An 18,140-nucleotide genomic window follows, 5' to 3' on the forward strand; every position below is an offset into this window, starting at 1 on the left:
CGTCAGTTTTTTGCATGTGGTTAATACTATCTTTATCTCTCTTAATTAATCTATTTTATTTTTTTGGGATAGTACGTATAAACAATATCGAGGCTACAATTTTTGAACGCAAAGCATAGATTTTTGCTTAAGTTTTTTACATATGATAACGGTAACACTGATTTCGTATCGAACTTTTTACACAATTTGTCAGTAACCATCGTGGAATCGTTACGATGTTTCAGAGTTTTCATTCTCTTGTCAATATGTAGTTCAGTGAAAGATCTCGGAAAGCAATTGTTAACCAAGATATCAGTAATAATTCTAATATATAATCATGATTTTAATTGGATGGAACCTAAGATTTTACATTATAAGAAACATAGAAAGAAAAGAGAATTAGCTAAGTTGTTTTTTATTAAAAAATATAACAATAATATTAATTTGTAAAAGGTCACAGAGAATTAAATCCGATCTATGATAAGTTAATCCACAGTATATAATTGTTTATTTATTTCGTTGTATTTTTGAGTTTTTACATAATCTTGTTTTGTAAATTTGACTTCTGATATTTTAAAATAATTTACTTGTCTCCGTTTTAACATTAGTAATAGCACTGCTTTCGAATCAACATCTTGAAAAGTAAGTTTTATTTCTGAATTTCTTTATCTATATACATATATATATATATATATATATAATCATATATATTTATATATGAGCATATTTCATATATATATACACACACACATATATATATATATATATTTATATATGCTTATATATGAACTATTTTTTTGCGGGAAGTTATCACAAAATAAATATTTAAATGTACAAAACGTCATAAAATTTTACATAACTGATAAACGATGATCTACGAAAGATAATTTCAAATACATTTGTAGCGAACATTCCTTCCTCTCAATGTTAGTTAACAAATCAACGACGAATCAGCGCGACAAGCATATATTTTCATAAAACTTATCACGTCATTTACTAGTATCATTTACTTAATACTTTATACTATACTATAAATAACTTTGCAGTGCGCCACGATTTTCTGAAAGCAAGATGGATAACGTACTGAATAAGACGGTAATGATCACCGGAGGAGCTGCCGAATTAGGCTACAAATACGCAGAAATATTTCTTTATAATGGTGCCACAAGTGTTGCGATAATCGATTTGCCGACATCGAATGGCGAAAATGCAGCGGCTATGTTGGAGAAGGAATTTGGAAAGGGCCGTGCTGTTTTCATCGCGTGTGACGTGGCAAAGGTAGAAGATTTAGTAAAGGCATTCAATAGGGTCATCGATGAATTCGACACTCTTGATATTCTAATCAACAATGCTGGTATTTTAAATGAGCACAATTGGCATCAGATGATCGATATCAATATTACGGCGCTAATTCGCAGCTCGTATCTGGCCCTGGATCACATGGACAGACACAACGGCGGAAAGGGGGGTTTAATCGTGAACATCTCATCTATATTTGGATTAGTCACTTATCCTCCATCACCAGTATATGTGGCTTCGAAATACGCCGTTCTTGGATTCAGCCAATCTTTGGCCGGTCTATACGACAAGACTGGTGTGCGAGTTCTTATAATGTGTCCAGGTGTTACGAAGACGGCAATAATCGACGACGCTAGAAAAATATTGCTCCCCTTCGTCGATGCAGAATACATCAGTAAATTTGACGGTCTATTTGGCCCGGTTCAATCAACCGATTACGTGGGTCGCGCGATGCTATTTCTCATCCAAAAAGGTGAAAACGGAGCGGTTTGGGTCAGTGAGAATGAATAGTCACCATATGCCGTGGACTTTCCTCATTATTCGAAACGATCTTTACCTGTAGAAAGTTAAACATTTGATAACTTGCCTTATTTTGATGAATTTGCACGGTAATAGTTTATTCATAGCTATCAATAAATATACGAGTATAACATTAATGTATTAAATATAAAATATTATTGTATTAATTATGCGTATGTAAAATTAGAAATATAAATCATCTAATATAATATTAAATTATAACACCTTTATTTCCAAGAGTTCTAAGAATTACTTATATAAAATCATACATTTATTTATCGGCAATATTTTATTGGTTCAAGTCACGTAAGTTGCAAAGTTCAAAAAAGCTTTATTTTAACATACATTTGAAGCCAACAGGCTATATAAGAGCAAATGTTTGTGCGCTAGTCTTATAAAAATATAGGGATATGTAAGTTTAGATTAATAAGTTTTTTGCTTCTCTTAAAATTTTAATTTATTTCAATCTTAAATTTTATTAAAACATTGTGTTTGTAAATATTATCTTTAATAAAATTGCAATTATATTGCTACATAGATAATATAATCGGCCGAAAATAATTATCAATTGATTAATCTTTTTCTGAAAACATAATAATAGATCATAATTAATGACTAACAAATCTTTCTTTTATAAATTATTGTTTGAGAAATTACTAATAGAATTTAAAAATATTATTAATGCAGGATTTAATTATGTGTGTCTGCTTAAAATGTGGTGGAAATTTTTAATTGCAGTACCTTTTGTACTTTAAGTTAGACTTTCAGAAGATTTTTAATAAAATGCTCTAATAAAAATACAACTGACAAGAAGATAATTAAAAAAAAGAAGGTCGTATATAACAGATATCACCAACTTTTGTATTGTACATTCTGCAGTATTACGGGTTTTTAGAACGTAAAAAAAAATTCGATCAAATATATTTCGCAAAATCGCAATACTTCTCATTTAACCAATCTTTTAGGTTTTCATCAGTTTGACAAACTCCAGAACGCATTTTAACTCTGGTTTCCCAGGAGATTATTGCGCAGTAGTGAAACGTTAAAAGGGTCTCACAAATGTTCTTGTTCAGCGTGCGAAATGTTAGATATTTCTTATGTCAACATACTTAAAATGCAAATGGCTAACGGTAATTTCTGAAAACGCTGTTTGTAAACATTGTACAACAGTTTCTTTGATAAATTGGCAGCGATATTATCAAATTGATATATTTGTCATTTTCATAATAAAATATCACATCTTTTAAATACAAAAAAAACATTTATCGGAAACATTAAAAAGAGTTAAAAATTTATTTAGTGTGCGTTTCGTTATAGATAAAGTAATTGAGATTACTAATAAATCTTTTATAAAATTAATTTTAAAATTTTTAGATTGCTACGAAAATTGAACAGCATTACTCAATATTATTCAAATTTTTCAGCTAAATATTTCTCTAAAAGATTTTATTTTATTTATTAAAAGATTTTATATTTTTTATAAAAGCCATAAAGATAAAGTGATCAATCCAAGACAATATGAGTAAAGCAATTTGTGGATATTAGCTGAGATTGTTGATGTCAGAATTAATAGCTGAAAAAGTAACGTGCTCTATTCAATAAACGAGATAAAGCAGATATAATAAAACTAAAATGCCTTGTGCGATGTCCAAGAAGCCGGACACCTTTAACGGGTTTTGAAAGACATTTAATCGATTTAGAGACTGGTCCTTTCGTTAACTCATTCTTTCCAATTTCCGCTAACCCTCCATTTCTCTCTTTCTCTTTCTTTGTACTTTGAAGGAGTCTCGTTTCTCTCTGCGCATCGTTCAGTAAATCCTTCAAAGGGAACCGTCGCATGCTGGCGCATAAAGGCGCACCGGCACGAGCTTGTTTCCGGTGGTGTGCAATCTTAAAAAGATACGTCCGAAGATACGTTGCGAGAATTGCTCGGGAGGAAACTCGAGTTCAGAAGCTTGGTTATATGTATATAAGATAATAGTCGCACGTGGGGTCTTGGGTAGGACGAGGTGGCCTTTTCTCAGCGACACCCAAGGGACAGATATATTATTACTAAAGGGTAGGAAATTTAGGAGCCGCGAGCCCTCGATGAAGTGCAAGGGACCGTGCGGCGAGGAGAAAGGGCCCCCGGAAAAGGGACGGATGATACGCATATATACTTGTGATAGAGAGAGAGAGAAAGCCGCGGGACAGCGGTGGAGGGTTTTGCATTAGTAGAGTGCGGTAGCCACATTGCTCCTTTGAGACTAAGGCGGTTCGCGGTTCGTGGTTAATGCGTTTGTTCCAGAGAATCGATAGAGAACGTAAAACCGACGACGCGCCACGGAATTACGTCATTCGCAGTATGTACAGATCTTTTAAAGTCTTTATTACGATGCTAGCTGCTAAACTCTTTTTTTCTTCGAAATATGTTGTCTCGATAAAGCCTCGCCCATAGCTGGAAAGATCACACCTTTCAAAAGTGAATGGAATTAGGAGACTTATTTTATTTAACAGTTAAGTGTGATATACTGGCACTTTTCATTGCATCAGACATTATTTGGAGGAAGACAACTCGTTCGCATGCGAAGTTAATAAAAATTCTTTTTAATTTTTCATTCTTTTTTTATCATTATATATTCCGTTCTATCATTTATTATGATGTAATTTTAAGTTTCTTTTTTCAAAACAAACGTTATGTGAGATCGGTGATGTATTTTGAATTAAAAACTCGCACTTTCTATTTACATTTGTTTAAACTTGCATTGCTAATTCTGATCATAAAAGAGCTCCTTTCAAACTATCTTATAATTTTTTTTTTTGTGACATGTTCTCTTTGATCTAACTTCTCCGTTTATTTACTTCTTTTATTAAACTTTTTTATATACATATAATATAAACATTTTAATTGAAATCTTAATTTAAAATGTAACTGGTTTAATGATTTATTAATTTTTGCATCCAACTATGTTGCAATTTGTCATACGATTTTTATTGTAGTAATAAATGAATTTATTAAAATGTTAGTTCGGTTCCCCAGTACTAGACAAAGCCTTCAAACCTAGTTATTTTGTAAAATATGATTATAGATTAATAAAATGAAATAATCCGAAATGACTATGAGAATAAATGTACCACACGAATATCAATTGTAAATTATCATTATTACAGTAGTATTGTTTAATACAAGCGTAATAAAAATAAAGAGAAATTGACTTTGTGAAGTATGTCAAATGAAACATTTTTATATATAAATATCGAGCAATTCGTTGTGTGCTGAGCGTATTATATTGAAGATATCGATCTGGGAATGTCGTCTCTCTTTTCCCTAGGGCCACATTTTGAAATGCGTTTCATCAGTTTCGCTGTTCTATGATTTAGTGCTGTGGTCTTCCCGGAACTGCTCGTAACGGAATAAAAGAAAATGTAGAGTGCAAATAAAAGCTACAATAGCGAAGAGATGATATGTGAATATTCAGATGTCTCTTGCGAGATATTCTTTGCGAGTTTTGCCATTCAAAGTAATGTTATACGTTATACAAAGATATGTATATCCGCTTTGTTGCAATGTCAATGCGCGAGAAATTTAATCTAGGCGTCGTTGTAACCAGACATGTCAAACATGAAAGACATGCACTATTTTTTCTTGATGTTTTCTTAGTCATTATACTAATTGTTGTTTTGTGTGCAATTTTTACATTCTTTTGTATTCTACTGCAATTATATTATAACATAGAGGAGAATATCGTTTGTTTTTAAAATAGTATAATTATATAATTATAATTATAAATAATGTTTTCTCTTATATATTTTTTGTAGTTGCAAATTAATTTTAAAATAGTTTACTAAACAATATAATTCTAAATTTTGATAAATTGATAACTGATAAAAATACATCGAATTCTTGCTATATGACTTATTATCGAACATGCAGGATTCTTCCTAAAGATTTAACATCTACTTTTCGAAGCCTTTTACAACCGTAGAGGGTTTCGAAACTCACATAAACTTACAAACCCTTCTACATTACTCCCTAGGGCAATTCTAATTTTTACAACGTCAGATTTTTATGACCTACGGGTTGCCCAAGATCGCAGTTTCGCACGTACGAACAATTTCGATGGTTTTTCACACAGTTCAAGGTAAACAGCATTGAGTATCGAATCTTTACAACAGTTTTTCAACTTGTTGTACACGTTCAATATTGTAATAATCCGGTGAATTTATATATGAAGCACATTTATTTTTAAATAAATTTGCTATTATACCTTTTTTCATTTCCATTTTCCATGAGAAAGTTATAATGACACTCTGTTCGTTTAGATAAAAATAAGTGAAAAAAGTTTTAAAACAAGTTTGGAGAAGCTTTTAGCTTTCGATCAAATAAAGGATTATTTTTAAAACTTCACATAAATTTCATTTGCATGTCTAATTACGTTTAATATGTCATTTATTTCATAAACCTTTGTACAAGCTTCGCTACACTTATTTTTTAAAACTCTTTTTTCATAAACTTTTTTTATAAACAAATGTCATTATAACTTTTTTTATTGAAAAATGGAAATGGGGAAAAGATAGAATAGCGAATTTATTTGTAAAAATAAATGTGCTCCTTATAAATTTGTCGGACTACCACAGTATCGAACGTGCGCAGCAAGTCGAAAAACTACTGTAAAGATTATCCGCACAGGGAGGTCACGATGTAAAGAATGAGAATAAAAAAAAAAGACAAATTGCAGAATAAAGTTTTATTTTTCTGCGAAATACGTGTGTGGCTGTTATGAAGGGTTGACCTAAAATAAAGTATTCGATATTGATTCATATGTTATAATATACGTCAATGTTATAAATTTAAGCAATGAGATAAATTGTGTCTACAGAAACAATAAAAATAGACATAATCTTGAATTTGCTTTTTGAATAAAATTTACGAACAGCTTTTGCAGACAAGTCAGATAGTTTGCAGTATAAATATTTAGTTAATTATATATAAAGTAATGTCAAGTTTGTAAAATATTTTAATATAATAAGACATGAAATTACAATTGCTATTTTAAGATTGAACAAGAACATTTCATTATATTGTGAGCTTTTGATTGAATTTTATTAAAATGTCTAAAAAGAATTATCCCGGATAAATTATAGAAATGTCCTTCGTCAAAAAATTGCGCTGTCATCTTTCACGGAAATCTATATGTATACTCGGTTTAATCCAGTTCTCGTGCCGAAGAATTATTGTTACTGGTTAAGTGGTATTCTTTTGATTAATTTATGGACCAATTACAATAAAACATAAACGAATAATATAAAGGGATATAAGATTGTTACTATATATTATTGCTTATAAATCTTGATATCAAAACGTACGTAAAGACACGAAAATATGCATTTCTACTATATATATTTGCTAAATTTTAAATACTTGATGTGTTGGTTAAACATTGTACAAAATAAAAATGAAAAAAATAAAATTATTTAGCAATATTTATTTATCAATAACAATATATATATACAATGAAAATATAAGGATGTCAGATTTGATAATTAAAGATTCGATCATGGTAAATCGTGAGATTGATACCGATAATCGCGTTTGCTTCATATTAAAGTAGTCACCGATTTTCCAAGAACGTATCTCGTCCTTACAGCTGGAAAACACGTCCATCCTTTACAGCGGCGAGCTTGTGCTCGTTTTGTATCCTTCCGCTCGCAGCCAGGGTGAAACCCTGGGCCTCCCGTATCTCCCGAGAAATAAGTACCATGGATAAGCTTAAAAATGGTGAATTTCCCGAGAATATCCCTGCCACAACGTGCAGCCCATCTATCCTGTGTTCACGTAGCTGTTTGCGCTTATGTATATCATGCACGTCTTCCAAGATACCTGCGGAACATTGAGGCTATACGATGATTTGTAATAGAAAGGGATTGATACGTATACGCGCTTTTCGTATAAAGCAAGCCATTCTTTATTAACTAATACCAACCCGTTTAGTAATCAAAATTTCGGAGAACGATCAATTATTACATATGTATAATAGAACATAATTCAAAAGGAATACAAACACGTTTTTATATTATATATTCACTTATTTCAAAAATAACGTATCTACTTCATTACACATATATCGAGATAATTTATATTGTAATAAAATTACGCATGCAAAAATCCGAAGACACAAGGAATAATGCATTTGAAGAGTTAGTAGAAAGTATCTTTATATTGTGTACTGAAAACGTAGCAAACCCTCTTCACGAGCGAGAGAAAGCGCACTCGCGACATCCGCGCGCGTTTAAATGTATAACCGCCCAATTAGCACCAATTAAGGACGTTGTTGAGTCAGGCGGCGGTTGTGCGTCGAGACGACTCCTCGCGAAAATTTGTTTGCGCGAGACGGCAGCGCGTGGTAATCCCCGCTTGGCACCTACAGAGGCGCGACGTGCAAAGTGAAAGAATAACAGAGTACCTAAATATTTAACCGCATTAATCGCGACATGAATAATTTATGCGCTTGCACACGATTGTGCGACAAGTGTTACAAAGGTAAATGGCGTGTTTCCCCACCTTCTTCCGTCGATGGTCCATGGGAGATCAAACGTGTGTTCAGGAGCCAGATGGATCGATGAAGAAAAGAGCGAAGAGGAAAGAGAGAATAATAACAGCAAACTGGACTGTGGTCGAGGGCTCAAATAGACGACTATAAAAGCTTGATTAATTAGCCATGCCGTGCAGACGAAGCTTTCGTGACGTTACTCCGCCCAATCGTTACGAATGCTGCTATACTGTCGGCATTCCTCTTTTCGCAATGCTTTAACTGTCGTTCTGTGCTATTAAGAATTCAAAGAGAACAAAGAACTCGTGTCTCCAAGAACAACATCTGACGACAATCATCAAGAGAAAGAATTAATCGAAAAGAATTGGATCAATTAAGCAGACAATCATTGATGTCGATTTTTAGACAAAAATGCATCACGTGTAACATACACTTTTGTGCAACGTTTGTTGCAGAAATTGCGCTGTTTCTCTTTATCTGACATTTCGTACAGTGCAGCAATTGTATGCAATTAATACTTATTTATTGAAAAAGTTTGATTAAAAAGTTATTTTCAACTACTAAAATTTTACGTTGCTGTTCCAATCAATCGAATTAATTTTTCAAAAAAAAGGAGTGAGACATATTGCGTCGCCCCACGGAAGATACCTTATGTAAATGTTCGGTAAATGCACGTAGAAGTACCGTCTGCCCACAGGGACCAACCCGGCAAATTAAGATTCACGCGTCTACCGACTTCGCCCTAGCCGACACACGATCGATGTTTTCACCCACGAATACACCTTCCGCATCCTGGTTTGCCACATCCGATGGAGAGGATGCGAAATCCTGTTTTGCTTCTCTTGATCTCTCTATGATTTTATTTTCTTTTCCATCGGATTTTATTTTCTTTTCCATGATAGATTGCGATTAAATTTAACTCGGTTGGTGGCAAAGAAAAAAACACTTTAAATTAATCGCACTTATTACGGATTAATTGCACCTTGTCACGCATAGCCGGTATTAACGCAAGTCTCCACAGGTAGTCGTGTATTTATGATTTATTCAGTTACGTGACGGAACTTGATGGTTTCCATCACAGCAAAGTATCGGTCTTGTCGATCTGAGCCCCGCTTGTCGAATGCGATGCAATACAAGCTAGAGTTGTTTTATGTCGAGTTTGCGCGATGAAAACTATTTACAAACATATTAAGTGTTTTCATACTTGTTTATTTTCCCTTAAAAATGGATAAATTCAATTCTTACAACAAAAAAATTTATCGTATATAAGATTTAAATTGTATATACTTTACGCTGGATAAATTTATGATTTATATAAGTCTAACTTTCACGTTGCGATGCTGCACCAATCGATGACGAATACATAAAAAATATAAATAAAATCAGTTAGCATCTCAGAGTTGAGATTTATAATTTTGTGGAGCTGTATATTTTGAATCAATAAGTCGAATTACGCAAGTTTTTGCTGATGACAAATCATCCTGAGAACTTTAAAATTTTTTAAGTTGCTCAGTCGCTCATGAAAATTGATGGCGGTAGATTTCTGTTCGCGAAATGAAATTTGTAACTTTGTGCGTACCGATTTTTTAATACACAAAGTGAAGACGTATGATTTCTACTAAATTTACTGATATATTTTCTTCAAACGTTTTAGGTTTATAAAATTCGAAGTCACATGAAGTTACTCGTAAAAGTTTTATACTAACTTTCACTGGAAAATATTTACATAATGTGTATATAAATAGATTTTAAAAAGATTTGATAATTTTATTCTCTTGTCTGTGTGTTTATTTACATCAAGTTTCCCTTAAACTTATATATACTGTCATGTATCTCTCATTTGACAATTTCGCTTAAAATATTAAAGATATTAAAATATATGTTAATTCTAAGTTTTATATAACCACTTTATTGATGAGAAAAGAAATAATCTCTTTGTCGTTATAATTATTTTATATCAATATGATTTAATTATTATAATAATTAATAAAAATATATTGATATATTATATCGTAAATATATATTTACATGACATACATTTTAGTTAACTTTAAAATTTTCAATGAATTTAAGCGCTATTATTGTTTTGATATTCAAAATAAGATTTTAAATATGAAAGGAATAATTATATAAATCATATAATTATGCGGCTGTGATAATTTAATAAAATACGAACGATGAAAGCGCGTATTTTCGGAAACGCAATTGATTCACTTTGACTGCATTGCAAAATTGAATAATTATCAAATAGTTCAATTGCCCTTAAAAATATGATTATTAATTAAATGGTATTTGAAATTACGGACTTGAATATTCGAAGCGAATCGGAATTTAACTATACGAAAAGATCGAAATTAGAATCTTGAATGCTTATTGTCACATAATATAATCATAAATTATAATTAATAATAGTAATTTCAAATATGCAATTACAGAAAGCAAATGCTGGCGAATCAAGACAAGTCGAAATCATAAAAAAAAAAACCTTTTACTATATAAATTTGTATATACCTAAATACTGTTGGCATTTATTTGTTGGGCTCGACTTATTTAGTTATCCGTCGTCCGTCTTGTTATTGCGGGCATGTATTATTATAAGGCATTGTCTCGGTATTTACATTCTTTTGTATTGTATGTCTTCCGTACGTGTTCATCCGTTCGTCGTCTGAGATTTTTGTCGAATTCGTGTCCTCGCGTGATTGGCGCGATTTGAAGCGTCGGTTATTTTGACGACGGTATATAAGACGACCGCCCGGTCAAGAGACACACTCATTATTCTCCTCGTATTGAATCCGCGTAATAAACAGTTTTCAACGCATAAAGTACTTTATTCAAATATCTCCTCTCCCAACAATACAATATTATGAGTATCTAAACGTATCTATGAGACAAGTGACTTTCGAGATGTCGATCCAATTTCGGAGAAAATTTCAGAGATTGTGAAATATATATTTTTGAAAATTTCTCATTTTTAAATGCATTTTTGAACATTTTCTTAATTAATAATTATCACTTCGATACAACAAATCATTTTAATCACTAATTGTAATTGTAAAAATTAATAAATTATTATTTATTTATAAATTATAAATTATCATTTTATTGAAATATTAAATGACCGATTATACTTGGCGGTATACTAGCAAGGCGTAATGAGATGCGCTTTTTTACTAATGAGAGGCATTGAGTAGGTGAAACAAGTCAAGGACCGACATGACGCACTGAGAGACGAAAAAATTATTATTCGATTAACATATGTCAAGGTGTGTTCTATTTTGGCCTTCTCTTTGATAGTAATTCCATGCTATCTTTTCGATCAATCAATTTTCTTTATTAGCACATTTACATATATATCTATTGTGCTATGAATTTTTGTCGATTTGAAACTATAAGACACCAGATATTTTTAGATTTGAGAGAGCATGCAATTATACACGAATCAACTTTGAGTATCCAAAAATTGTGATATAAATAATTAGTTTAAACGATTTAAGTAAAATATTTTGTTTGGCTTTATATTATAGATTATAGTATATTAAATATTTTTGTCGCTAAGGATTTAATTATGATACGATGTTTGGTCTTCATTTTTTGTGGCATATACATATATGCCACAATGAATAATTGAAGTAATAGGAAATCATAATATATGTCGACATTAATTAATAATAAATTTATTTCGAATTATTATATCACATATACATATAAATTTTGATTTTGCCATATTTTCGAATGGTTTATTGTGCGAGCCATTAATTTGGCTTGTTTGATATTGTGTAATATTGCATAGGCTTAAATTGCTAATGTCGCATTTTAATATTATATTTTTCGGTTATTAACAAAACGTTGCGGATACAGAACAAATCGACTTTGGTTCAGTGGTTTCACGATATCTTTAATTATTAAATACAGCTTTATGAACCCTTATATTTAGTAATTATATCACATAAATTTGATGTTTATACATCGCCGTAATTTGTCAAAATGCGCATTTTGTGAGATTTATTCGTTGTTCTTTCACCGCAATATATATAATAAAGTATGCGCGTCATGTGTGTGATTAACGTTGGGAGTATTTGTAAAATGACACATGATGATCATATTTTACTGATTAGTGAGCGCTTGATTGTGATTAAATCATATTTTTGCAAGTACTTAAGAGTGTCATATATAAAGCAGAAATAAAAAACAAACAGGAGAGGAGAAAATCCGAAGTAACATCGGGCGACAGCTGAGCAAGCATTTATAATTTATTTAATTTACTAGTTACGTCTAAAATTAAATTGGGGTAAATGTATACCTATAGCATAATTATATATATTCAAGGTGTTTGATACAGATTGTGCCACTACTCGTGAGCAAATAGAACATACCTAGTAAACTGAACAGAAAAATGCTTTCCATTTTGAATGCAATAATTAATTAATTATTTAATTAATTCAAAGAGATCGGTTAATTCGCGTGATAAACTAATAAAGGGACGCGAAAGAGCCTAGTTTTATGTAGTCACTAGGAGCGCGTTAAAAAGAAATAGTAATATGTTTCGCGATTACTAAAAACGTGATGAAGTATTGGGATTAATAATGAAATTTAATTATTGCGATAGTAATCTATGCTTTACCTGCTTACGAGTGTTATAATCATTATCAGCATCCTGTGTAATAAACCGAATACAGATATTCAAATTACGAAAAAATAAACAATTGCTACTAATGAATAAAACTCTTTAAAAAATAAACAAATATGTTATAAAGTATAGAAAAATTGTAATGGAATAGTTTTCCGCTTTGAAAAGAGAAGGTCTTGAAAAATGTGTTAACAATATAACTATTTTCTATCAGGCATTCGTGAAATTATGAAAAAATTAATTATTGCTGCTAATAATTAAAACTTTGTAAAAAATGAGTGAGTGTGTTTAAAAATATAGAAAAATATTAATCAAATGATTTTCTATTTGATAATAAAAAATATTGAAAAACATGTGATATAATAACGTAAAAGGAAATCATTATATTATGAAAAAATTAATTTTTGTCTTTAAAGATTAAAACTCTTTAAACAATGAAACAATATTGTATTAAATGTAGGAAAATTAAAATATAACAGTTCTTTTTTAAGAAACAAGAAATATTAAAGAACGCGTAAACAATGTATCATTATATTATCTACTATGAACATACTGAACGTTAAATATAAAGAATTCTAATAGATAACTGTAATAAGTTTACTCTACTTCGAAAATGAAGTATTTAAAAAAAATGTGTTAACAACATAACATTTTTTACTAGGGGTAAAATTATATACAAATATTATTTCAATAGTTATCGAAAATTTCTGTTTAATCAGATTAGAAGAGAACACTGCTACATGCGTATTATATCGAATGTTGAATTATTTTTTATCTAGATTTAAAATGAATTTATATGTATTATAGTTAATGTGTAAAAACACAATAAATTTATATATTATTAATAAATAAAATATCACATACATAAAAAAAAAGATTTTAAAAAATCTTTTCTTGATATTTATTATTTCGTGAATTAATTGATTATTTTTTACAGTATCATCAAATTTATCATGTAATTTAATGAAATACGCATTAACTCGTTAAAAACTATAGAAACTTGTTCACTGAGTCATAGATTTAGTCAGTGATTTAAAAAAAAAACAAAATTTAGTTTGGTCATTGTGCACCGCGAGGAACTGAGAGTAAGCAGTTATATAACGAAGATGGCGTGGCCCTTCCTAAAAGTTTATAACTTTATTACGGATATTCCGGGGAGCCCGGAAAGAATTCCCTGATGCGAAAGTTTGACAACTTTCCGCGCTCTTGGCGCGTATTTCGACTTTCTCCTCTTGACTTTTCGTCCGCAACAAAGTCCGTGCCTCTTCATTTCTCTCTTGGTTTCTATCTTTCTCATACGTTTCCTCTCCAGCTTTATTTTTCCGATTCTTTTCTGGAAATATAACGACAAAAATACCAGTGCGCATGGAAAGGAGGGGAGGAATTATATCCGAAAGAAAGCGATCTTGATTTCCTGTCGCGGTTGAAAATTGCATGACCGCGTCCGCGTTCGTATACATGTCGGATCTCGAGTGTAAATTGAACGAGCAAAGTTTCGCACGATCCCTGTTTGCGACCAATTAATCCTTACGAGGAGAAGGAAATAGCGCAAGCGTGTACGACAAACACGACACCGAATGCGGCACTCTTTGCTGAAGTTGCAGGAGATCAATATTCTTAATCCTTATCTTCCAGAAAAGTCCATTTCGCGAAATTAAAGAAAAAAGTTGACAAAATTACGTAATTGAAATCCATGCGCTGTTGAAGTTGCAAATTAAAAATTTAAAGAAAATTGAAATATTGTTAAAAAATCTATTTAGAAAATTAATATTGTTAAGCAAATGGCGCATGCATGTGTGCATCGTTTAGTAGGTAATATTATACTATTTAGTATTTAATTGTGTGTGTTATTTCTATCTAAATATTTTTATTTCTATCTGATATCTAATTTTAATATATTTTAAGTTCTATGTAGAGTCTGGCACTCTTTAATATATGCTGAAGGGGCAAATGTTAAAATTTTATGGAAATAATTTCGAGAAGGAAACTTTTGAGAAAAGGCGATTGGCGAAGCCACTCAACCATGGGTCCCATATTTCAGATGTTACTGGTAACATCGAGCGATATAGAATCGGCCAGTATTCGTTCGCAAAATACATTGCAAGATCATCTGCAAATAAAGATTTATATGTAATTAAATGTTACATAACAAAAAAACAGATTAAAAAATTTTATTTATAATTACATTACAAAAGCAGTATTATGTTGAAATATATGATTAAGATTTATCAATATTTCTAAATGGTTAAAGATTAGGTACTATAGAAAAGAAATCTCTCGATTTATTTTATTTTACAGAAAAAAATGTCACCTTTTTTGTAATTTATTCTTTGTACACCGTTATATCGATATGTTGTCTGACAATGAATTATCTTGCATATGTGTGTGTGTTTACGCACGCGCGCGCGCGCGCACACACACACACACACACACACACACACACACAAGCAGATATAGTGTCCCGTAAAGACCGAATCAACGCTTAAGGGTAGATTCTTGGTAACATTTGGAGACAATTTTTCTCATCAAAAATGAAGCACCAATTTTAGAGTTATAAGTAATTGAAAATAAAGGACTTCTTGCAAACTAAGCCTTGTAAAAATAAAATATTAGCAAAACCACATTCTTCAATTAATTTCAAGTATAGTTTAGAATTTTAATTTAAAGAATTAATTACAAAGATACATGATGGTAAAAATTGGGAACATGTAGAAAATAATGATCTCCTTTGACATTTTTGCTGAGAAAAAATTGTCTTTAAATGATCCCAGAAATCTACTCTAAACGTTGATCCGATCTTTACGGGACACCCTGTATAATATGAATAATATATTGTACAATACTTACTAAACTCTTTATTGCCATCGAACAAATTGTTCAAATAAATTTTCATATTTTTAACTGTGGGACGACAATAAAAATGTTCTACAGTCCATGTATCATTTGCTACATGTCCTATTAAATCCCATGTTCCTCTAATATCGTCTATAGTTAGATTATAGCTTCCTGTCGCATAAATTATAACAGTAAATATATAATTATTATATAATATTTTCCACACACAATATAATATAATAATAACTGAAAAATATTAAGAAAAGTCATGACTATTTACATATTAAGAATGATTAATTTGTAAAACATACACTAATTCAGTGTTCAATTTAGTGTTCCGATCTTTATGGGATATATATATATATATATATATATATATATATATATATACAGGGTGTCAATTCAATAATTTAAATTCAATAATTTTTATTTAAATTTGTAATTTGGGAGACATAATTAATTTTTTATTATTATAAGCATGTCATGCTATATTTATATTTTCATACCTTTTCCGCCCATTTTAAATCCGCCTATCCTACCTTCTGCTTCACAATCACCTTCGAGAAACAGTTTCGGTACTTGTGTATCAATTTCCAAACGAAAGATATCATCGAGAAAATGCGCTCTTACAGCCGCAAATTTAGCATTCTTTAAACCATACGCAATAGCATTTTTTATGGTTATTTTTCCATGTACTTCGCCTCTATCAAAGTCAAAAGTGCCGTGTTTGTAAGACAAAGGATCCAAAGGTGGAAAGTCAAATTCTGGAAGTCCTATTAAGATAAAAGAATTAGTATTAATATATATTTTTTGATATTTAAAAATGGATTAGAATATTTTATATATAAATATTTTTTCTTTTAAATATAGATAAAATTAAATTTATTTATATAAATTTATGAAAATTTAAATAACTTATAATTATTAATTATAAATTATATACTATTATAATTATATACTATTATAATTATTTATTATAAATTGCATTGCATGTTAACTTATTTAATTTTTTAAAAAGTGTATAAGTTAAAATGATATAATTAAATATTTTAAGAAACATACCTTTAATAAATTGTGGCCATGATTCCTCTACCGCAAGTTTTAAGCAATTGAAATAGTTAGAAGAATTCCGCTTGCAAGTGGTTACAGCTGAATAATAATCATAAAAATACCTGAGTTACTAATAAAAGTAGTTAATAAAAAATAATTCAAATATAATATTGAAGAAATAAATATATTTGTATGTCAATTGTGCATGTAATAGGAACGAAATGAAATATATTTTTTCTTTTTTATTTTTCTATATTTAATCGTAAATTAATAAATGTTGTTGCAACTGCAATCTGCATTTTATTAGCGATATTCAGAATACATACAGTAACACTCGTGAAAATAAACATCAACGTTAGTATGTACGTGCAATTTTCTTATTAATAAAAATGTGAATGTTTAATATATATAAATAACTTTTTACAATAATAACACCAAGAGTAATTATTATATTACTCTTTCAGATATATTATTGAATACAATTATATAATAATATATATACAATTCTAGAGGATATATCAGGTCCCTTAATCTATTATTTGTTTTCTTGAAAAATCATTTATTATCTCATTTATTTATTAATATATATTTTTCTGGTTTCTGATATTATCTTATGCAATATTGATTTTTTACAATAATATTTATTTTTTATAAAAATATACAAATATTATATTAATTTGCCGCGAATGTACAATTATTCTTATTTATAAAATTCTTTCTAAAAATTAAATATAATCATAAGCATAATTACACTTGTAATGTACTTACGAAGCTCTTCCGCTATGCATAATCCAATCAATATAATTGCACTGAACGCACTGAGTGTATAAACTATCATCTTGTTCACTTACTTTTCTGTGAATAGTTTTATCAGGTACAAACGCTAGCTTTATATAGTATCTGCTCTCAAGGTTCATTGATGAAGTCACATCTCAATTAATGCGTGCTAAATACGCAAAAAATAAGCCTTGAACAAGCTATATAGACATATCGATACAATCAAAGAAGGCATGTAATTTTGATGCGTAATTAACTTGAGTATTATGTATCCATTATTGTGTTTCAAAGAATTTTTAAACTTAGCAAAATATGCTCCTACGTCTGGAGAGAAATCGATCTGCTATTAATCCATTAAAACATAAAAAGTTTTAAGATTTAAAAATATGTTGATGTAATAACTTTAACGATTTTTCAATATCCAACTATTAATTTAATTTACCTGGTTTATAGTTTATATAATTAGTGAAATTTTTTTCTATTTTATTTATCAATTTTTATTAAACTTTAAATTTTTCTAACTA

General features: G+C 30.1%; 1 protein-coding gene and 1 pseudogene across 2 annotated transcripts; one reads left to right on the forward strand and one right to left on the reverse strand.

Moving 5' to 3' along the window:
* Window positions 1-561: 561 nt before the first annotated feature.
* On the forward strand, window positions 562-1,938 carry LOC114942931 (15-hydroxyprostaglandin dehydrogenase [NAD(+)] pseudogene; annotated as a pseudogene). Its single transcript, XR_014925907.1, has 2 exons — window positions 562-621; window positions 1,026-1,938. The product of XR_014925907.1 is annotated as a 15-hydroxyprostaglandin dehydrogenase [NAD(+)] pseudogene (transcript).
* An 11,877-nt stretch (window positions 1,939-13,815) lies between these two features.
* LOC114942716 (uncharacterized) lies at window positions 13,816-17,717 on the reverse strand. The gene is made up of 5 exons (XM_029318139.2): window positions 17,608-17,717; window positions 16,852-16,938; window positions 16,296-16,562; window positions 15,802-15,960; window positions 13,816-15,064 (listed from the first exon to the last, which is right to left on the reverse strand). The coding sequence occupies exons 1-5, from the start codon at window positions 17,675-17,677 to the stop codon at window positions 14,916-14,918; spliced, it is 732 nt and encodes a 243-aa protein (XP_029173972.1). The 5' UTR covers window positions 17,678-17,717; the 3' UTR covers window positions 13,816-14,915.
* Between the last annotated feature and the right edge of the window lie 423 nt (window positions 17,718-18,140).

The sequence above is a fragment of the Nylanderia fulva genome, unplaced genomic scaffold (genome assembly GCF_048542155.1).
Source record: "Nylanderia fulva isolate GAGA-0341 unplaced genomic scaffold, ASM4854215v1 Scaffold6, whole genome shotgun sequence".
NCBI classification, from domain to species: domain Eukaryota; kingdom Metazoa; phylum Arthropoda; class Insecta; order Hymenoptera; family Formicidae; genus Nylanderia; species Nylanderia fulva.